General features: G+C 36.1%; 1 protein-coding gene across 6 annotated transcripts in view; it reads right to left on the reverse strand.

Moving 5' to 3' along the window:
- Positions 1–23,682, reverse strand: part of SMARCA1 (SNF2 related chromatin remodeling ATPase 1) — a 69,235-nt gene that overhangs the window by 2,727 nt on the left and 42,826 nt on the right. For all 6 annotated transcript variants that reach the window (XM_007118176.4, XM_007118175.4, XM_028482632.2 and 3 more), the window contains 4 exons: positions 17,261–17,383; positions 15,106–15,238; positions 12,148–12,266; positions 11,814–12,026 (listed from right to left, as the gene is read on the reverse strand). In XM_007118176.4, coding sequence (XP_007118238.1) covers positions 11,814–12,026; positions 12,148–12,266; positions 15,106–15,238; positions 17,261–17,383 — 588 coding nt within the window. The remainder of the gene's footprint in view (positions 1–11,813; positions 12,027–12,147; positions 12,267–15,105; positions 15,239–17,260; positions 17,384–23,682) is intronic.

Raw genomic sequence — 23,682 nt, forward strand, 5'->3', positions numbered from 1 at the left:
CAAAAAAATAAGAGGATGTCCTATTGTCAAAGCACATTTTGGAAGTACTCAGTTTACGAAAGTCAAACAGATTTCTTTTCTACAGCGCTGCTCAGAGCCTTTAAGTTCCTAATGAGCACTGTCAACCACTAGGGTAGGCGATGTAAGAAGCAAGCAATTCCCCAAGCTATTCAAACAGCAGAACTCTCTTCTCAAAGGACATCTTGTGGGATCAGAGTTCTGAGGAGGGCGTCTCAGGAAACACTGATGCATTTGTTAATTCAGAGCAAACAATAGCTGAAAAGATTCCGCATTAACCTTGCCACTACCTATATTTCACTGCCAGCAAATCAATGCATCCAAACTATAAACAGTTTTTATGAACATATGGTGAGCATTAAACATATGATTAATATGGATGCTCATATATATTAACCCTGTACACTTTGCTGTATTTTAAAGGTAAATAAGTTTAATATCAAAGGATAAATAACATTTAAAAATGATTTCCTTTTTGTATAAGCAAAAATATCTGATAAAATATAAAACAGCTAAACCCTCAAATAAAAACGGAGATTTATTGGCAATTAAGGACTCCAACCAAAAAATGGTCCAAGTACAAGAGTAGAAAACTCATAGGACTCCCCTGGTGGTCCAGTGGTAAAGAATCGCCTTCCAGTGCAGGAGACGCGGGTTCCATCCCTGGTCGGGGAACTAAGATCCCACGTGCCGCGGGGCAACTAAGCCCGCGCGCCACAACTACTGAGCTTGCGCGCCTCAACAAGAGAGCCTGTGTGCCACAAACTACAGAGCCCACGCACCACGACTAGAGAGAGAAAACCTGCATGCTGCAACTAGATAGAAGCCCGAGCACCGCAACAAAGATACTGCGTGCCGTAACGAAAGATCCTGCGTGCCTCAACGAAGATCCTGTGTGCTGCGACTAAGACCCGATGCAGCCAAAAAAATTATAAAAATAAATAAATAAAATAAATATTTTTTAAAACTCATAAAAAATTTAAATGTCCATATATTAAAAATTTTTCAAAGAAATGCAAAGTAAAACAATGATATATTTATTAAATTAGCAATGACACGTTCATGCAAGTGTGTGTGTGTGTGTGTGTGTGTGTGTGTGTGTGTGTGTGTGTGTGGTGTGTATCCGGTGTTGGCAATAAGATGAAATGGGAGCTCTCATTCACTGATGATGGGATGCCAATGTTAAAAATTGTGCCCCCCGCAAAATCTGTAAGTTGAAGTCTTAACACCCCCGCAATGTGACTGTTTGGAGAGAGGGCCTTTAAGGAGGTAATTAAGGTTAAATGAAGTCATAAGGGTGGGGCCCTAATCCGATAGGTCTGGTATTCCAAGAGGAAGAGACACCCAGAGATCCCTCTTCTCTCTCTCCACTCACACAGAAAGGGTCATGTGAGGACACAGCAAGACGACACCATCTACATGCCAGGGAGAAAGGCCTCACCAGAAACCAACCCTCCTGGCACCCCGATCTTGGACTGCCAGTCTCCAAAACCATGAGAAATTTGTTTAAGCCACCCCATCTACAGTACTGTGTTATGGCAGCCCAAGCAGACTAAAATACTATCTTTCTAGAAAGCAATTTGGGAATATCAATGATACACCTTAAAAATTTCATACTCTTTGAAGGAACAATTCCACTCCTAGATGCTTAATGTAAGGCAATAAGAGATGTATACAAAGATTTACAGAACAATAGTTAGAGCAGTGCCATTTTTAGCAGAGAAATACTGGGAACTAAATTTTGGGTACTTTGTCAAATACCATATACATATATGCACATCTTACTATATATGTATATACACAGCAGAAATACCTGAGAGAGTACTAACTACATACAGTGTTACTAGTGGTTAACAGCAGCTATTTCTGAAAGTAAGAGCAATGGTAACTTTTATTTTCTTCTTTATCCTAGCATGTATTTTCTAAATTTTCTGCAATGAACATTTAGGTCTTAGGCAATCTAACATTTTTAAGAAATGGCAAATTTTTTTAAATACAGTTTTATCTTTCCAAATAAAAGCTAGAAAAATGGCATACAGAAATATTATCAACTATTCAAGCATTTTCTACTCTGTTAAATTCAAGCCCAAAAGAAGGCAGAAAACCAAAGGTAGTCTAGCCAGAAAAAAATTCTTCATTAACAAATTATTGTTTGACTATTGAAAATAACCTTACAAAACACTGGTACATTCATGTTTCTTGTGCATCCTCAATTACCCAAGGTTAAATAATTTAGGAAAAATAACACTGGAATTTTCCTTACTTACCAAAACAATAGTGGTATCTTTAATATGCAGACCAAGCACTCTTCACAGCTTCATTCAGTAACACACATACAAATTAAACAGCATGTTATTCAATTTATCTATTATAGAAAGGGCTACGTTGACCCCGATGAGATTTGATTGTTGGTTTCTAGGGAGACTAGATAGAGTCTTTATGTGAAGCTGATTCTTGAATCATTAAGCTATACCCTCTGGCTATTATTATTCTCAATAAGTAATAGTTGCCTGTGACTGCAGATATCTTTAGATACATATTCATGGTTCATAATGGGTGATTCAGAAAAAAACTAACACTTTTGAGACAGTCTCATATGCAGTGAAATAGAATATTTCAAAATGATTATAAATCGACTGTATAATAAGTTCTTACCTTCATTCCTTTTAACCTGTCACTAACTACAGACAGAAAAATAACCTAACTGTCTGGAGAAAGGCACCAAGGAATGAGTGAGTCTGTATGTTACCTTCCTAGCATAGGTAATGCCACTTTCTCTAAAGATACCAACCCCACCTTTTATTCACATGCTTGAAGACTGCCTAACTAAACAGATGGTATCATAAACAGAACACGAGCTAACACCAGAAATTACAAGGAGGCCAGATTACCAATAAAATAGTGATTCACTTTTTGAATAACGAAGTGACTATGAAATGACTATGAGAAATTTCATGATGTCAAAAGCACTTTTGTCTTATATAATTTCGCCTTTCACATACATATCCCCCTAGATTCTTGTACCTTTTTAATCTTCCTATTTTCCTCGGATTACAGGGAGTGGTTCATGTGCTCTCAATCTGTTTCCACAATTCTGTAGTCTAATTATCTCTTTCTCTCACGATTTCCCCATGCTGGATTTAGGAATGAAATTGGAGGGAGAAAAATAGCACACAAGAGGAAGAGAGGAGATACAAAAACAATAAAGACAACAGAAGAGAGTAGGAAAATGACAAATGGAAAACTGTTCTGCAGTGTTAATAGCTGTGGCCAAAGGGAAAAAAAGTACTTTGTGTTCACACATGTGCAGGAAATGCTAGATTTTTAAAAGGTTAAACAAATTTCTTCATGGCAGGACTTCTCAGAGCTTTTAGCATTCTAATGTAGATTGGAAGGGTCAAGGGCAGGATTCAGTATCAGCATTTCCCAAATTTATTTGAACACAGAACCCTGTTCTGCATATTGTATACAGTAAGGCCCCTACATACAAACCGAGAACTTTCAAAGATGCGAACGTGCGTTCCATCTTGCAGCCTGCCCTCCGTCTCCTGTTGCTGACGATCCTTCAGCTCTACCGTCTCCCACCTCCTCTCCCTCCCCCAGTCAGTAACTCTTCTTGCCTGTGCACTCGATGCCAGCCCCTGGATGCCAGCTGTGGTACTGTACTACTGTCCTTTTCAAGGTACTATACTGTAAGATTTAAAATGTTTGATTTTTTTGTATTTTTAATGTATTATTTGCGTGAAAAGTATTATAAACCTATTACAGTAGTACTATATAGCCGATTGTGTTAGTTGGGTACCTAGGCTAACTTTGTTGGACTTATGAAGAAATTGGACTTACGAACGCACTCTCGGAATGGAACTCGTTCGTATGTAAGGGACTTACTGTATTTGCAAATCCTGGAACAATGTTTGGTAGAAACCAACTTGGGAAATGCTGTGCAGGGTAAGAGTGATAGAGAAGACTAAGTTTGAATCAAAATACAAAGAACCTAGAAGCTAAAAACAAAGAACTAAGCAATTTTACTTAATTCAGTTGACGAAAGGATCTCACTGGTGATTGTTAAGCAGGAGGAGTCATGTAATCAAAGGTGTATTTTGCACTCTGAAATCCTCCCTTGATACAGAATCTCAATTGTGGGCGCTCATAAAATTACAGACTCTCAAGATTGGAAAGGACCTTTAAAAATTATTCAAGTTGATGCTGAATCCCTTCTACTAGGTCCTTACTAATTAGCTATTCAGCTTGTCTGAATTCTTCCAATGACGGGGTACTCACTACCTCCCAAGGCTGTCTATCCCACCTTCGGACAAGTTAAAAATGTTCCCTTATGCAAAGCTACAATGTACTACCTTATAGTTTCCAACAATCAGTTCTAGGTCTAACTTTTGTAGTAAAATTGAACAAGCTGATTCCCTCTTCTGTATGACAATCTTTCAAATATTACAAGGCAGCTCTCATGGCTCCATCACAATCACTGCAATTACCACCAGACCTGCCAGACATCCCTCTTTTAGGCCAAATAGCCTCCCCCTTTACCCATCCTTCATTTAACACTTTTCTTGAAGGACTGTATAACACTTATGTCTACGCTTGGTTATATTATTTCTTTCCTTCCACCTTTCTTACACATTCTTTTAAACCAGGGGTCAGTACATCCTTTCTGTGAAGAGCCAAACAGTAAATACTGTCAGCTTTGTAGACCACATGGTCTCTGTCACGACTGCTCAGCTCTGCCATTGCAGCATGAAAGCAGCCACAAACGATGCATAAGTGAATGCGTGTGGCTGGGTTCCCATAAAACTTTACAGATACTAAAATCTGAATTTTGTATAATTTTCACATGTCACAAAATAGTCTTCTTTTGATTTTCTTTCAACCATTTGAAAATGTAAAAATCATTCTTGGCTTGCAGGCCGTACAAAAACAGGTAAAGGGCTGCAGTTTGCCAAGCCCTGTTTTAAACTACAGTCTTTAGATTGACTTTAAACAAACTGTCTGCCTTGGTTTTCCATTATCTTTTTAATGGTTTATAATTCCATTCAATGCAAAGTCACCCAAGTTTCAACTTTTGAATACTAGGATATGTATCTCTACCTTTATTTAATAAATAATGGGATGTTTGCAGTAAGTGGCGCTGCCCTGTACTGTGTGGTGAATATCAATCACGCCAGGCACCAAGTTCAAACATCCTCTGCCCCAATACTCAGCTTCAAAGCATCAATTCAAAAGGCACAGAAAGCATCAGTAGACTTGCAGTGACTTATTGAAAGAGATTAAAGAGACTCCACATTACATTTCCTATGTACTAAAATCCTAGACACTAAGCCTGCCTAAGTCTGAATGACAGAAGGTCGCTGCCCGTTATGGTTGAGAGTCAAAAGCGGGTGAATGAGCAAGGGAAAAAAAATAAATAAATAAATTGCACTCCACATCTGCACATCTAAATTGGTAGGTGGTTCTATAAAGTCAGAATCTTCTTCTACAGTTCTGAGTAAAACAAAATGGGTGTTTTTTTTCTCCTTTGCTCTTTTATAAACTCCCTATACTTTACCTTTGGGAATTGATACCTTCAACTATACATTCTGTGGCATATTTCCTAGGTTCTTTGTCACTTTGGAACCTCTATCATACTAACAAAAAGCAATGGCATTCTATACTAAAATCTCAGGGCCCACGCACACAGGTAGTTAGATGGGAGTTATATATTCTAATAATAATAATTAAGAAATATATCCTATATTTCTTAAACAAGTATCAAATGTTATGATAGTTTTACCTAACTGCTGCTACTTAAACATCGCTATTTGTAAAATGTCACATCACCTCTTCACAATACCTAAATACATACAACAAACTCCTGTTAGTGCGTGTACCATATTTCAGATTGCTAGAACAATTCAGTCTTAAATCAAACACTATAGTTACTAACAAAACACATGATATTTACAACTGGCTACTCAAACAAAAGCTGCAGGGATTACAGCCAAGTAAAGTCTATCATTAGAAAAAGGAAGATGAAAAGAAAAGAAAGGAAAGGAAAAGAAAAAAGAACTCAAACCCGTTGCTACACTTCTTCACATTCTATCCAAATCTGATCCAACTGTAGGGGTCTATGAGATAGAAGCAAACTGTAGGGGTCTATGAGATGGAAGCAAACTGAAGTACGAAAGTTCCATGCTCATTTAGTCACTGAATGCCTACTCTGTGCAAGGGTTATGCTGGTACTTCTAGGTGTAACCATTTGCACCTGAAAGTTAAGAGAGCAGTAGTAAAAAATAACTCTGGGGAAGATGGTGCTATATTAGCCAAGGGAAGTAAAAAAAAAGAGGAGGAACAGAGAAAAGACAGAGATATAAATTTGGGAATTGTCAGCCTATATGGTAGTTGAGGTAGACATTTGCCCATTTCCACAGAACAGTATTTCTAAAATGTAAATCTGACCATGTCACTGCCCTGTTAAAATCTTTCAATGACTCCCCATTTCCTATAGAATAATGACCAAAGTTCAATACCAGGGACAGGGCTCTTCGTAATTTGGCTGCCAGCTCCTTCCTCATCTTCCAGGACTTCCCTACTCACACTCCAGCACAACCTACTTGCAGTTTTTGAATGTGCTGTGCTTGTTTCTACCTTTGCACATGCTGTTTCCACAGTCCCAGGGCCAACTCCTTCCTGGTCATTCAAGACTCAGTTCCAAGAAGGACCTCTTCTATGAAGCCATTCCTCTGACCTAACCCTCAAGGCAAAGTTAAACACAACCCCTCTCTACATACCTCTATATAGGACCTTTCTGAAAATTAAGGCTGAAAGGGACATCTTAGTCTTTCAAGCACATTAGGAAACAATATATCCCTATAAGCATAAATATATTTTAATATTTTCATAATTCTACAGTCAAGAAGAACCCATCATTAATTTTACATTTTACCAATTTTGTGAATAATGTATTAATTCATATCCTCACATTTCATTAAGAATGTAATGCTCTAAGAAATCAATATTAGCTGTTATCACACAATTAAGTACTAATACACAAAATAAAAAATCATGAGTGGCCTTCTTTATAAAATTTCCTAGGCTATGCTGCATAAGCAACAAACAAAAGTGTTACTGCGACTATAAAACAGGTCGGGAAATTTTTAATTTGACTTTTGTTTTTCTAAAGTATCTAGAAAGAAAATCCTTCTCTGACTGGACAGATAATTTATCAAATATCCTGTGCTGAACTAATAATTTAGTTAATGTTTACTATCAATGATAAACCTATAAAAAGGGAAGCAAGCTAATAAAGAGCTATAGCGATATTTTCTAAATAGTATTTTTTCTCCTACAATTCTGATGAGGAATGTCATGTTCTTAATTTTAAATAAGGAACACTTTCATTAATAATAAAGCTGTGTGGGGCTTCCCTGGTGGCGCAGTGGTTGCGCGTCCGCCTGCCGATGCAGGGGAACCGGGTTCGCGCCCGGGTATGGGAGGATCCCACGTGCCGCGGAGCGGCTGGGCCCGTGAGCCATGGCCGCTGGGCCTGCGCGTCCGGAGCCTGTGCTCCGCAACGGGAGAGGCCACGACAGAGGAAGGCCCGCATACCACAAAAAATAAAAATAAATAAAAAAATAAAGCTGTGATTTGAAAACAAACAGCAATAACATGAAATTTTTATTACATTGTATACAACAGTGTGTGATTCTCTCTCTGAGATACTACCCCCAAAATTCATTTAAACTACTACAAAAGGCAGGGTAATTGTAATAACTAATTACGAATACTCTGATTCAACTCTCAAGTCCATGGCCACAGGCTATGTACACGGAGCTTCTTGCGAGGCTAGGAAAGAAAAAAGCTTCCTAGAGGCTAAAAAGTAAGAATATTTTTTAACTAAAATTAAGAGTCAAAGCAGCCCTGCAAAGGAAGCATAGTGGCTGTATCAAGAAATGTTCTTTATTTCAGAGAGCCAAATTCTGCTTTTTCTCCTTTAAGTACTTAAAAGAACCTAAGCAGGTCCAAAGAATTACTGATTAAATTTTGGATACTTTCAATATGTCCTTTCCAGTAAACTAATGTGCTAGATATTTTAGACTTCTCAGATTCTTTTCAAATCTCCCAATCACGTTAGTCTGTCACTAAATGAACAGAGATAATAATGCCCTGACGTTCATTCCCTAAAAGGAATTAATGAGCTAATGTTGCTAAAGGGATTGGCAACCTTAGAGTAAGTATAAAAGGTAGTATATACATACAAAGTATTATCTTTTCCTCTTACAGTCATCTGGCAAAGGTACTTTTAATTCTGATAGTTTTTAAATGTCCTAAGACTAAGACCTCATTATAATACATTTTTTTTCTTAGAAGGAAAATGGTAGGGCAATTCATGTACTCTGAGCTTAAAAATCTAAATTGATCATATCCTTCCTACTTGTTTATGTAGTTCAATAGAGACTGATTACTTACTTAAAGACAACACAAGTTCTCAGAGAAAGAAATCACAGTCTTTTCAGCACAGAGAAACAGAACTAAAACTCATTTTCTCTTTTGTATAGCCAGCATTTTTAAATCGAGAAGAGCCTCAAAGAAATTTTCAACCTTTAGCTGAAGGCTTTCAAAATGCGGCATATTTAGAAGTGGAGGTTCATGCCTTTAAGGACTTTAAGACTGTTAAGTCAGAAGCCATGAATTCAGTACTTTGAGATCTCTGAATAAAATATAACTACCAAGGTTTCTTTTTTTTTCCCTAAGTATTTCACACTATTTATTGGTGTCTTTGGGAAAGAGTCATCTTTAAGCAAGATTATGTTTTTAAAGATAGCTTCTTTAGTAAGCTAAGTTTAAAGTTTAATCATTAATAAAATTCTAATTTGAACACAGTGACACACTCACATAATGAATCAAATTACATCCTCTGTTATTTCTAAGATGGGGTTTTTCAATGAAGCAAATTATTTTAATTTTGGAAATCACAAATGCCTCTTTCAAGGGGGAAGTTTCACTTCCTAGATTGTGAATGTGATTCAGTATACAAGACCAATTATTTAAAATGAGGGGAAAAGAGATCATCTAGAAATAATGGTAATCCATTTCTTTAATTCCCTAATGATTTTTATTATCATGAAACATTCCAAAAAGATGGTCTAAATATATTCATGCATATTTTAAAATATATTACTTATATTCTAAATCCAGAAATATAAGCAAAAATTATCCATTAACTAGGAGGGAAATAATACAGTAGAAAAGTTAACAAAAACTCTGGACTAAAATATTTAATATGAAATAAACTACTATATGTTTTTAAAGATTCTTTAGAAATCATAAATTCCACCTTCCAGAACATAATCAAGGACAGAATTGTCTTCATTTTTAACAGACAAAATAAAAGTTTCACTTTTCAATCACATATGTAGTTAATATCCACTCTTTGGAAAACATACATTCGAGATTTAAACCTCTTGGTAAAGAAAGAGGTAAATGTTTTGTTGAAAGATGGAAGAAGAGATTCTTTACAAGGGAGTTCAGAGACATCTAGTGGTTGTTAATAATACACTGGGTTTCTTCCCGGAAAATGAAATAAGGTTATGTATGTAGTTCTACAGTCATGTTCGTATTACAAATAATATAAGATTTTCCTTGCTCTTTTGAATCTGTTTCATCTGACTGCTTTAGTTTAATGTTTCCAGAAACTGGAAACAGCATTAAACTCAAGCTTTAAAAAATTAGTAAACTATCACTGAAATAATACTCAAAATTCAGCAAATGTTCCATCACATAAAAGGGCATGTGTGATCGAAAACACGATTCATCAACAAATGCAGGTGGGCATTTGTCTTTCACAAGCTGCTGATGCCGCTCTAAATTAGATCGTTATACGCATAAAGCCCCAAATGGCTAAAAATTTTAAATGCATGGCTTTTGAAAGGAGTTTTCTGCTAAACATGGTCATAGATGCACCGAGCTAGAAGGCACCTTAAAAGGCCAACTAGCTCACTGCCAAAGTCTTCAGACTGTCAAAATAGAATCTCATTTTCAAAGCTAATAGAAAGCCATTTAACACTGTTCTTCAATAATCTATTTCCACCATCCAAAGGACCCTGTCAAACAACTCTTCCCTACATCCAACCTCAGCCCTTCATGCTACAGATTAATTCCTATCTTTTTTATTCTTTTCTCAATTCTTCCTACTGTATCTTATTAACATATACACCTCTCTCTATTCTTTTGTACAAGTAGAGCACTTTACATCCATCCCTACAATTGTCATGTTGCAAGGGAGATTCAATCAATTCAGCATTCCAATTTCTCTAGTTCCTTTTGGATTCTGGCTTGATCCAAAGTATTTGCTACCTCTCCCAGCATCATGTATTCCATAAACCTGATAGACACATTCTAATAACAATCCAGGTACCCTCTAAATTTGTGTTAAAATTTTAAGAAATATCTGATCTTATAAAGCATCCACCAAAATTAGCATCTTTAATATAGCAACTCAGAGTTTTCTTTTCTTTTTTTCAACTTGAACTGAAAATATAAAATGGGTCAAACAAAATGTTCAGCATTGCTTCACACCCCTATGAACTTTTGGCCAAGAAAACATTTATGATAGACAGAAACTAAAGAAAAATGTTCACTGTTTAGATTGTTAGTTTCTGGTTACTTTTAATGTTTAGGCTGTATGAATCTACTTTTGTCTTAATTACCTCGGCTAACAAAAGACTGACGATGCCAACATGAAAAACATGTGGCATTTATTTCAATATCAGCAAGAACACTGCTAAGCAGCACTAGGATTTAACAGGAACACAATTCATGTTAGAAAGTGACAGTAAATTGCACGAAGCTAAAATAAAATCTCTTCTTAATTATTCTGTCTCATAATATTCTTATAAAAACTCTACTTAGGCAACAATTCCTTCTCATTAAAAATAAATCCTTAAGTTATTCACACAATCTCAAGCATCACCTGCCTCATTACAAAGGGGAAACTACCTTTAAAGTGAAGAGCTCTGATGGTTACCATATTAACCAAGTAATCAAACTCAGCATCACCAAGAATGTGACAACCTGACATAATGAGCCTCCTGATGTGATGCAATGAGAAATACACATCACTCAGGCAGCATTCCTGCCGAAAATGCTTAACCTAAATCTAACAATGAGCAAACAATGAGATACATGTTGGGCATTCTACAAAATGAGTCTGGGTACCTTAAAAAAGTCATTGTCGTGAAAAACAAAAAGTTGTAGACTGAAGAGACTAGAGACTCAACCAAATGCAATATGTGAACCCTGACTGGCTCATCAATTTAAAAAAAGAGCTGTGAGAGACACTTTCGGGACAAGTGGAAAATTTTGTACATGGACTGTATACTAGATGACATTACTGAATCAGCGTTAACATTTTCAGGTAGGATGATGGTACTGTGCTCATGCAGGCAAATATTATTTTTATTTAGGAGATACATGCTGAAGTATTTAGAGGTGAACACTCATGATGTCTGTGACTTACTTTCAAATGGTTCAGAAATATAGATCTGTATATAGATTAATGAATATAAAACACAGATCTGTATTTCTGAATATAGATACGTTTCTGTATTTCTGAATATATAGATTCTATATGTATAGATATAGATGCCATGTATGTATGTATAAGTATATACACACATATACTAGTGAGAGGAGAAAGCCAACGTGGCGAAATGTTAAGAATTAGAGAATCTAAGTAAAGGATGTATGATAGTTGAAATGTTTCAAAAGAAAAAGTTGGAGGAAATAAGTAAGAAAGGAATACGTACCATGGCGGTTCTAGACTTGATAAACCAGTCAAATCTAAACTGAGGAGCATTCCGAACACACTGTCTTAATTCTTCATACACGTTTTCTCTATCAAAGCCCATTTTGTGCAACATACAAATCAAGAATCTATCTTCTTCCTCAGTATAGTTCTTTCCTTTGCTGGTTCCATACTGAATACGTAACTGATGAAATGGAGCCTTGTATCTTGCAATCTGTAGATTTAAAGAAAATAGTGCTTTTGACTAAATGTGCAATAATAATAAGTCAAAGCTAATCACCATTTAATCAATTAAAACAATCTATTGGTAATTTGACAATTATGAAATATACTACTTTGGCATCCAGGGCTTTCTTGATACTGATCCTTCGTTGAATTCTTGCTTCTCCACGTTCAATCTGAGCCATAATTTTCTCAATGTCCTGTAATTCATTGCAACGTTCCCAAAACACAGCTGAAAAACAGAGTTATTACTTTACAATTCTATCATCTTAAGTAAATGAGTCCAAGGAACTGTAGAATGAAGAATTAGCAGGAAAGGATACAGTGAACTTACATTGTTTATAATTAAGATTCAAATTCATCTGTATATATACGTTCAATTATTAAATACTCCTAAGGTGTAATAAATGAGGGGTATTAAATACCTCTTTCCATTTAAAAGTAAGACCTCAACAAGGAGGTTTTAGGTTAGTGATTTTCCTCTCATGAAATATTATGAAGTTTTTAATTATCCATCCCAGATGACTAGAATTTCAAAAGATACTACAGATCCTGATTTAAGCCACGCTTTTATTCAAACATTATATAGAAGGTACCAAACACATAAAGTGAAACAGAAGAGAGGGTGGTCATATAAACTTAGAGAACATAGTTTCCTAGCAAGCAAAAATAAAAATGAAAAATGAAATAAATAAAATAAATTAAAAAAATAAAAACGAAACTATTATCAACAGGTCAATCAAACTTTCTATAAAGCAGCAATTTCTACTGAAACTGTTACTTCGCTTTTGGAACCACTCACTATTCTTGTAAGAATAGTTTTTATTCTTGTAAGAATATTTCCAGTGACATATAGCTTGTTTTTTAAACTTACTTGGAATAGCCTTTTCTCTTTAAAAAAAAAAAAAAAAAAGGAAAGCCAAGTCACCCAAATTTTATAAATGAGCTAAATGATCTGGCTGCGTTAATATGTCACATCTTACAACTTCAGTGAGAGGCCCTCTAATGACATATTCTACATTCGCAAATTTTTTCATTTTTAGAGTCTATCAAGAAAGGAACGTCAGTACTCTGATTTTTATAAGCACCTGTATTCATTTATTCATTCTCCCACTTATTCATTCAACACAATTTAAATGCTTACTATGTATAAGATACCATGAACAGCCAACTGTACACATTTCATCTTTTATTGCAACCAACTCCATAAATTCATTCAAATCTCCCCATCCTCTGACTTGGCCCCAATGAAGCTGCCCTGAGCTAGTCATGCTACCTGGCTTGCTGTCAATTTGAGGGAACATCTGACATGGTATTTTTTTTAAAAAATAAGCTCTCTTTTAAAATATTTATTTATTCATTTGGCTGCGCCAGGTCTTAGTTGTGGCACGTGGGATCTAGTTCCCTGACCAGGGATCGAACCCAGGCCCCCTGCATTGAGAGCGTGGAGTCTTGGCCACTGGACCACCAGGGAAGTCCCGACATGATATCTTTTTTTTTTTTTTTTTTTTTTGTGGTATGCGGGCCTCCCTCTGTTGTGGCCTCTCCCGTTGCGGAGCACAGGCTCCGGACGCGCAGGCCCAGCGGCCATGGCTCACGGGCCCAGCCGCTCCGCGGCATGTGGGATCCTCCCAGACCGGGGCGCGAACCCGGTTCCCCTGCATCGGCAGGCGGACGCGCAACCACTGCGCCACTAGGGAAGCCCGATATCTTTTTAAACCAGTTTTTTTCTTGCAATTTCATACACACTGATGCTATCCCCCTTCCTAACTTTTGAAGAAAATTCTACTTCAGAAAATCTCTCTGCACATATCCTTTTATACTCCTTTCATTCAACTCTTGCTGCTGAAATTTCTCTCTCCTCTATTTTTCCCCTCTTTAAGCCCCCAAATGTCCTAAACTTATGTGATAAATTTTAAGGGTAGTAGTAATGTTATACTGTTATCAAAGTAAAGGACGTTCATAGACTTGATGTTATACTACACGAAATAAAAACTCAAATATTATCCATCTCTCAAGTCCCTGGCAATCACCAGAAGACCCTTTCAGATTTCCAAAAGAAAAAAAAAGTGTCTGTTCTCTAATTAAACATGGATTTATGCAAGCATTAGCGCTATAAATAAATTAAAAATTGTGTCTAATCTATATTAATCTTTGGTATATTTAGTAGTATTTCAATGTTTCCTCCCTACTACTTTTCATGGCAAAAATGCAGAGTTTCAGTTGTTAGGCTAAATAGGCTTTGAGAGGCTAGCTCAGAAACCTAAACCTACTTTGTAACATTGTTTCTATGGGAAAAAAAATGCCCTAGATTCTATACAGCTGATATTCAGACTAAATTTGAGAGCTCAACCTAATTGGATTTTAGAAACTTCCTATGTTCTTCTATATAAAGAAAATTTATAGACATATTTACCTATTTTAGTAAGATTTCTTTTCAGAAGCCTGAGGTTGGATGCACTGTGACATGGAAATCAATATTAACTCCATATGCTTCAGCACCTAATCTAGTTCTGGTCAAGACCAAAGACACAGCTAAGTAAGAGAAGGAGCTGATTCTAGGACCAATCAACAGATTTATTCAAGCAGTCTTTTCAGATCTACTCCAGCTTGCCTGGAGTTAACGGAATCCACATATAACTTGCCTGGAGCAAACGAGAACCCTGAGAGTGTCTGAGGATCTAAAAGGACCTTATAGGAATTCTCTACTTCAAGGACAACCTAGAAAGACACTAATTCCATCCACTGAAACTGAAGCCTTAGACTTCACTTGCCCAGAAGATGATCAAATTCCAGACGTGGGAAAGTAGGCATTTTGCCAGTGCTCATCCAATAGCTACCCTTGTTTTATCAGTGCTATACTTGGCTCTATTAGCTAACTAGTAGGGACAACAGAAATTTGTTTTGATAAATCTTACAGTCTTTTCATAGAAATACAATTATATTTTATACTTTCACTTACAGTTTATTCATAAAAGTCTAAAGGTCTCTGAACAAAGGTAAAATTAAATTGACACTAAAGAAATGCATAAGGTTACAATTAAACACCATTTTTGTAGTTGTATACAAACCTGAATACTCCATGACCTCCTCAGGAGATTTGCCCTCCACCTCTCGAGCTATATTATCAATGTCATCTCTGCCATACTTCTCATTAGCTTTAATAAACTGATTAAAATCTCGCTTAGTCCAGTTTGTGAATCCCTGTGAACAAAAAATTAAGCATCGTCAATAGAGGTTAAATCAACAAATCCAAATATTGTTCTATTTAGTTCTATACAATGATGCATTAAAAACAGTTCAAAAGGCTTAAAATTTTCCTCCTTATAAAATCCCAGGTTTTTTATGTTGGAATCAAAAGTTGAGTTAGTGTTATTAATAACTGCTTTTCTATCATGAAGAGAATATACTTCCCTCCAAGTACCAAAAAATGATTTATAGCTCCAAGATATTGTGTAGTTTTTAACTCCGTATTTTATAGATGCCTACTACGTTAAAATACAAATGCATTAAAATTAAAATACTAATGTAAATGCTGAAGTCCTGGATATTCCAGTACTTCATTTTTTTTCACAGACTTATTCCCATGTAAATTAAGAAAAAATGTGGATGCATTACATCAAAAAAAATACATGAAGGAAAAAAAAAGACTGAAGAAAAATTTTTGTAGCTTTTTACATCATTCCAAACTACTGTGAACAAATAATCTCTGTTCAAAATTATATTCATAAATAGGATTTGATAAACAGAATGTTATTGGGCCTGCTCAATTTCTTTCCTAAAAGATAGAACAGTTCGACCAATCAGTGTTTTAAGTCTCTTTGGTATTTATTAGCGTATCTCTGAAGTCACAAGATCAAATTTTTGTCTTCCACTCCTCATGTCCCAACCCACATAAATGTGATACCCTTGACAGAACAAAACTCTATCCCTAGTCTTTAGTTGATAAAGATTTTAGATTACCTCACATTTTGTTCCTTTGTACTCCCATGATTTTTTTAAAAGATTCATTATTTAGGGCAGTAGAGAAAGGTGATTAAAGATGACTTCAAGTACTAGGAGGGGCAAAAAATTGATTTTGTTTCTAATTACAAACTAAAGCAATTTCTCAGTTGAGACTGTATATTCACAATATATTGTACATTCACAATATACTGCAAGCCAAGCAACATTCTAAGACCGTAACTTTATTTTTGTGTTCAGGAAATAAATTTTGAAAAAAAAATCATGAATATTTAGATGTTTTATTTTATTCTGTGGTAAGTCCTAATATTCAACCAGTTGCAATTACATTTTCAAACTAAACTTTACGACTTCCAGGCATTTGGCTCAAAAATTATGAATGTTATTTGCAAAACTTCATTCAATAAAATTACATGTTATTACAAAGAAAAGACCTATATAATAAATAAGATATAAATATAAAAGCTATCTTTCAATAATTAATGTGGAAAATTTCCTAGCACTGTGCTTTGCATATTGTTCAAAAGAATTTGTTGAATAAATAAATCTTGCTGGCTACTTTCTATACTAAGGTGGTATCATACAGTACACATGTTTGTTTATTATTTTCCAAGGATCTTTTGCACTGTAATTCTTTTTATCTTCTACAGATTATTTTGGAAGTATGACACTCGTAAAACTCATTAAAGCAACAATGACCAGAAAGCATTAATATGTTGCTCAAATCGAAATGTTCCCTACTTATTAACTATTAGCTTTCAACTATACAATGAGCACCTTTTATAGTTTCAGAAATTTCTCATCCTTGTATTAAAGTTCTTTACAAGAAAGAATATAAGGCATTTTGAGAATTATGAAATCATTCCATAAATAAAAGATTAGTAGAGTATAATTTCAGAGGCCAGTTCACAATCAATAAAATTTAAATTTTCAAGAATATGCTAGTAATTACTGTCTATCAGGATTCATATGTGGATTAACTGACTTTATTATAATTGATAAAATGCATGTCTTATTTCTTATAATTGACACCTATATTTTGCATTTATATATTTTTTAGTATTTCTAAAAGAGTGTATTCTATAAAAGGGATAAAAAAAATAGGGATATTTGGTCTAAATGTATGTTTACAAAATAGCCCTGAGTTGTGTTGGTGTGTCCAATCAGGGTACCAGGCCCATACAATAAAAAGTAAGTGTAATTTATAATATCTTTTCTTCTATTCGTTGACTAGAAGTATTTCAATCACTTAAAATATGTTACTTGTGTGAGAAGTTTTTCCTTTTCTTCAGTCTCTTCTGGTGTAAGAGGTTCAGCTCCATCAATCTTTTTTTGCTCCTCTCTTTGAGCCACAGCTGGATTTGGGATATCAGGATTCCTTGGGACCTAAGAATCAAGAGGTGTGTTATGAGTAAACTATTGAGAAAAATTAATTAAGGGTATACATACTTATATCAATATTTAGAGTTATTTCAGCAGTAAACAAAATAAAGTCATACCAGAATGACACATGATCCTCTCCACATTTCTACTACCATGATATTACCATAGTAAGACTGTTCTTAAATGTGCCACATTGTATTTTACAGTTAAAAACCAGTTACAGCTAAATGCCACATTATATTCTAGATTTAATTACACTGTGGAACAAAAAAAATCCTTATGATATTGTAATACATGGTAATAATAATATCATTATCCCCAACACCAACATTATACAATAAAATCTCAAGCCCAGAAGCAAAAAGTTGGGTAGTACGAAAAGAGCCCATATTCACCTGGCAATACAGACCAGGGTATAGAAGTGGCAATGCACCTGAAGATTGCATCCAATGCTCTAATCAGTTCAACGTGCAAAAAGAAAGGAGTACTTTTATTGCCTTCCAAGATATGGAAAGAGACAGCATCTTCACATAAAATGCAAAGACTGAAAGAGTGACAGGATAATGAAGAAGCAAAAAGAAAAAAATAGAGACTATATATAAGAGGGAAGGGGTAAGCAAAGCACACAAACAGCTGTGATGGGACCTGCAGTCAAGGGGAAAAAAACTACAGTAGCAGTGAGCAACAGAAGGTATAGTGTATACTATACAGCTCTGCATAGTATACAGAGCTGCAATACACTGACAACTGCCAAGAAGAGAGCTCAAGTTCAAAAGACTGAGGACAGAAGCTCAGCTCTACAAGGAAGCAAGCAGTCAGCCAGTCATTTGTATCTCAAAACTGTAGCCCCAGGGGCCTCAGTGTGTCACCACGAACCCATACAGTTCAGCAGTATAAAGCAGCATTCATTGTATGGAGTGATAAACTAAGTCACTCAGCGCAAAGCCTCACATCATTTTTATGTGCATCTGCAGTGACAATGCAGCACGCTGATTTACGAGGGCAGGTATATAACATGTATAGTACATTTTATAGCACCCGTCAAACATGGCAAGAACAGGGGCTGGCAGTAAGCAAGCCTTCCACTGTTTGGAAGGCACACCTGTCATAAGTGACTCATCCTCTAGAGGTATCAAATAGTCACGGTTTTACTAAAACATGATTATAATACATACTAGAGTACATTTCTCTAACTGTTATACATACTTCATGGAGTTTGAACCATAGCACTGTAATTTAAAAATAAGTATTTTTAAAACTATTGTTTCCAATAGTTGTTTAAATATAAAACCTACTAACTGGGCATTAAAAAGACATACTGAAAAACAGATTCATTTGTACATAATCATCAGTACGAGACAATCAAATTAGTAAGTATTGACTAAATGTCTATTTTGTCTGTAGCACTATGATAGGTGTTCACTGGAATATAAAAAATAGTGGACATGGTCCTTGCCCACAAGGAGCTCACAACCTAGTTGTGGAATTCTGAGCTATACTCTAAGAACTATAAGAATTTGGGGAGATGGAGAAGAGAGAAAGAATATTCTAGGCTGAAGCAGTAAAGCAAAAACGGTGAAGGCAAAAACAGGAAGGAGCATATAAGGTTTATGTTGAGATGGGATAAGAAACAAGGCCAGGTGGAAACAGAATTAGAGGGTCTTCTGAAACTACATAGTAGGCAACGGCAAGCCATTGGAGATCTTTCAACAAAGGAGTACTGTTTTCACCTGCAAGCCTTGTGCTGGATGGATTGAAGTGGGGAAGCGACTAGAGGCAAGAGAACCAGCTAAACTGTTGTAATCTAGAAATGACGTATGATCACCTGGCCTAGGATGGTAGCAAATGGAAATGGAAAAGAAGGTGTAAATTAAAAATGAAATGTAGTCCAGTAATACGCATGATTTAAAATAACTTTTTTCAATAGCTAAATTCCACTTTTAAATCACAGGCACACCAGCGATTCCATTCCTAACATATCTATACAAAGGCTTTTAGGAGAATGTTTATAGCAGCTTTACTCAGGAGAGCCAAAACCCAGAAAACAGTCCAGATGTTCAACAAGAGACTGGATAAGCAAACTGTGGTATATCCTTACAATGGAACAGTACTCGGCAATAAAAAGGAATGCACCATTGATAATTGGACAACATGGATGAATCTCAAAAACACTATGCTAAGTGAAAGAAGCCTTACACATAATATATGATTCCATTTATGTGAAACTCTAGAACAGAAAAACTAATCTATAGATGAAAATAATATCAGAACAGTGGTTGTGTCTGGGGAATGAATATGACGAATGACTGGGAAGGGGCACTTTCTATATCTTTATAGGGGCTTCAGTTATGTAGGCGTATGCATTTGTCAAAATTCATCAAATGACACACAAGATTTATATATTTCAATGTATATAACTTTTATCTTAAAAAGAATCAAATAAATGTTGAACTCTGGCTAATGATATGCATGTTGAAGTGTTGCCGGGTGAAATATACTTATGTCTGCAACTTTGAAATGTATAAAGAAATAAGAAGGATATCCATTTGATAGGAAGCTGGAGAAATGGACAAATAGGTGATAAAGCAAATACAGTAAAACGTAAATTGGAAAATATATGTGGTGTGTATATGGGTGTTCACTGTATAATTATTTTGACATTTTTCTGTTTGGAAGTTTTTCATAATAAAATGTTGAAAAAAATTACAGACATAGCTTTAAAAGTTTAACAGACCCGTTCAGTTGCTGGTGAAATTACTTTGGCCTCAAATTTTAACTTTCATTGAGGAACACCTCTTTAATCTTAAGATATTTCTCTACCAAAATGGTTCAAACTTTCCATATCTGACAAACCATACTTTAACAAAATGTTTCATAAACATCTAATTTTATGACAGAAAATGGATAATATACCCACACAAAATAAACTTTTTATTCCTATGTAGATATCTTCAATACTAAAAATTTTCCACCTGAACTTTAATAAATGCAAAATCAGAATATTATATCACACCATTAGATTTTAGGATCTACTGCCCATATTTTTAATACAGCAAAACTTTAGAATGACTTCATCAATGTTACATTTACAATTTTAGTTCTAAAAATTACTCAAATAAACAGCTGCTAAAATTTTTAGAATTAGAAATGACTCAAAATTCCTAAATTCCTGTATCTCTTCCTACAAATAATCTCCTTCTTAATATTTATTATTTTTAAAAGGTATTCATTTTTTACCTCATGAGGTTTTATCGGCATTTAGCTTCCTAGAGTGATTTCAAAGTGCTATAAAAGAATTAAGTAGACGAATTATAGGCCAATAGTACTAAACAGATACCTAGATGGTATCTCAAGTACTCATACTGCATGTATTACTGATGACCCCCAGTAACGCTTAATATACAAGAAGTTATCTTTCAAGGAAACAGCTCAATTATTATTTGGATTTCTAGTCAGATAGTAAGGAATTTGTGATTAAGAGCTATGTTCCATGGAAAACTGAAAAACTTTTTGGGGGGGTCTTGTTTCTTAGCAGCTTCAGCAAGCATTTCATAGAAATATGGAATACTGAATTAAATGTGACAACACACAAAATAAAAGTAGTAACCTGAAATCAGCTCACTGTATTTTAATTCTACCACAGCAAAACAGGTGGCCCACAATGACACATTACAGAAACTCACAAAGATTATAGAACTTCCTGCATTTGTCAAATGTTTATATCCCCCCAAAGAATTTTTATTGAAGATATATGTTAGAATGTTCTACAGCTTTCTTCAGCTTCTAATATGGTAAAACTCTTTCACTCCAGGTCTTAGACTCAATGGGACTTTTGGATACTCCGGATTTTTTAAATTCTGCAATTGAAATTTCAATTCAGTCACCTTCTTCCAATGGAAGGGTTTTAATGAGCAAGTGATTAAAAGCATTAAGTAACTCCTTTAAGTCACAAGAGCAATGAAGCTTCTGAATACGCCTAACCTGCAACAAGGTCAGAGCTTAGACAGCAGGGAAAATTGGCACATAATGCACAGCTATCTACCAAGTGGTCAGGGCAAAACAAGCAACTACTTCTCTCAGCCTCAAATAAAACAGAACTCTTTAATTCCAGATCTTATTATCAGGAATACTGCTGTGACCTTGTTGTGCTGAGTATTGCGGGGGGGGGGGGGGGAACAAAACAGAAAATAAAAATGCAAATAAGCAGGCCCTGAAGAAAAATGCTGTTTACCAACTGCTTCAAGCCTACTGAGCCCTTCACTAACCACGCTCCAAGTCACTACAGAATGTGACAGTGGGGACTCAAAATGGACAAAATGGAACCATGCACCACAATGCCCCCAGCTTCAGACAAAACCTCTCTCCCCTGAGCTAACAATCATTTAAGCAGAAAGAGGGAAAGGAGTCCCTTTTTGAGAACCTAACTATGTAGAGAATATCAGGAAACTCCACTACAGCAGTCCTGTTCATCTGAGAACAAACTATTGTTCCATTCATACTGTGGCTTGGGTTAGTTTTCTGGAGGCTTAGTAGGGGGAAAAAATCAATGCTAGGAATCCTTGAGAAGATATGCCCAACACTTATCAATATCATATCGTCCTTTATAGGAAGCTTTTGCAGGTGATTAACATGCCATGCTCATCTGTCTATACAGTCGGCCCTCCATATCCGCGGGTTCTGCATCTGTGGATTCAAGCAACCTCAGATCAAAAATATGTGAGGAAAAAATTGCAGAAAGTTCCAAAAAGCAAAACTTGAATCTGCTGCATGCTGGCAACTATTTACATAGCATTCACATTGTATTTATACCTATTTACATAGCAATCACATTGTATTAGGTATTATAAATAATATAGAGATGATGTAAAATATATGGGCGAATTTGCATAGGTTACATGCAAATACTACGCCATTTTATATAAGAGACTTGAGCATTCACGGATCGTGGTATCTTTGTGTGCTTCAGGAACCAATGTCCCGCGGATACCGAGGGACAACTGTACTCAAACACGAGACCCACCCAATTAAAGCACCCACCTTAGCTCAGGTCTGTAGCCCCTGGTAAAGAATGGAAGAGACAAGGTTCAGAAAGAACCAACATCCAGAATGTATTCTTCTTTGTCTTGTAAATCCACAGCTAAGTATGCATACAGAGGATCAAGGCAAGTCTTAAGACAATACAAAGGCAATCCAGGATGGGGCTGAGGAGAGCATGGGGCTAGGAGTGGAGTGGTAGGGGGTCGATTCTCCTTCCACCCCCACTGCCACCACCAAACTCCCAGCCACCACCATCTTTTCATCTTCACACTGCAGCAGCCTCCTGGCTGGTTTCCCTGGAGAAACTCACCATTCTCTGTGTTGCAGCCAGAGTGATTTTTTAAAATGTAAGTCTGATCATATTCTACCTCTTATAAGTGGTTTGACCTTGAGCAAATTACTCAGGGCAAATTACTCAACCTCTGTATGCCTCAGTTTCCCCACCTGTAAAATGGGTATGTAGTACCAGGGCTCTTCTGAGAATGCTGAGCTAATCATTTTGAACAACTAAGAAGAGTAAGCAACACAAGTAAGGACTAAATAACTATCTGCTGTTATTATTCCATCACCCACCTACCCCTCTGCCTTAAAAACATCTCAAAGGCTTTCTTTGCTCTAAAGTTCAACCTAATTAATAGGACATAATTAATGTTCAGTGCTCCACATGATCCAGCTCAACCAACTCACCAGTTTCATCTCAAGTCATTCTCCTTCTCACCGCTCCCTAGCAACACTGGCCTTCTTTCAGTTTCTGAAGGGGCAATCCTCCTTCCTACCACAACACCTTTGTACCTGTGGCTCCCCCACCTGAACGCTTCTGTCCCACACTTCACTTGGCTAATTCCTGTGCATCTCTCGGATCTCAACTTAAATGGTAGTCCTTGGGGACCACCTCCCTGATCTCCCACTCCACACTAGATACCCACGTTATGATCCCTCATAGCACCCTTTGTAAGAACTGAAAACAAATAACATCACTACACTGTGCTTTCAACTTAATGTCTGTCTCCTCCATTAGAACGTAAGTACTGTGCACTGAGGAACCCCCTCTGTCTTATTCGTCAGTTTATCCTCAAACCTTGACATAGGACCTGGCATAGGGGAGCACTCGATAAATATGTATTAAATGAAAACCAGTCCTCCTTTCACTCACACTCCCTCTCCAGTCACTTCTCTCCGGAAGGTGAGGAACAGAAAACAGTAAGGTGCCATAGCAGGGATGCCGTGCCATCTTCCCTCTGTTCACTCATCCCTTTCCTCTCTTC

This window comes from Physeter macrocephalus, chromosome 21 (assembly GCF_002837175.3).
Source record: "Physeter macrocephalus isolate SW-GA chromosome 21, ASM283717v5, whole genome shotgun sequence".
Classification (NCBI taxonomy): domain Eukaryota; kingdom Metazoa; phylum Chordata; class Mammalia; order Artiodactyla; family Physeteridae; genus Physeter; species Physeter macrocephalus.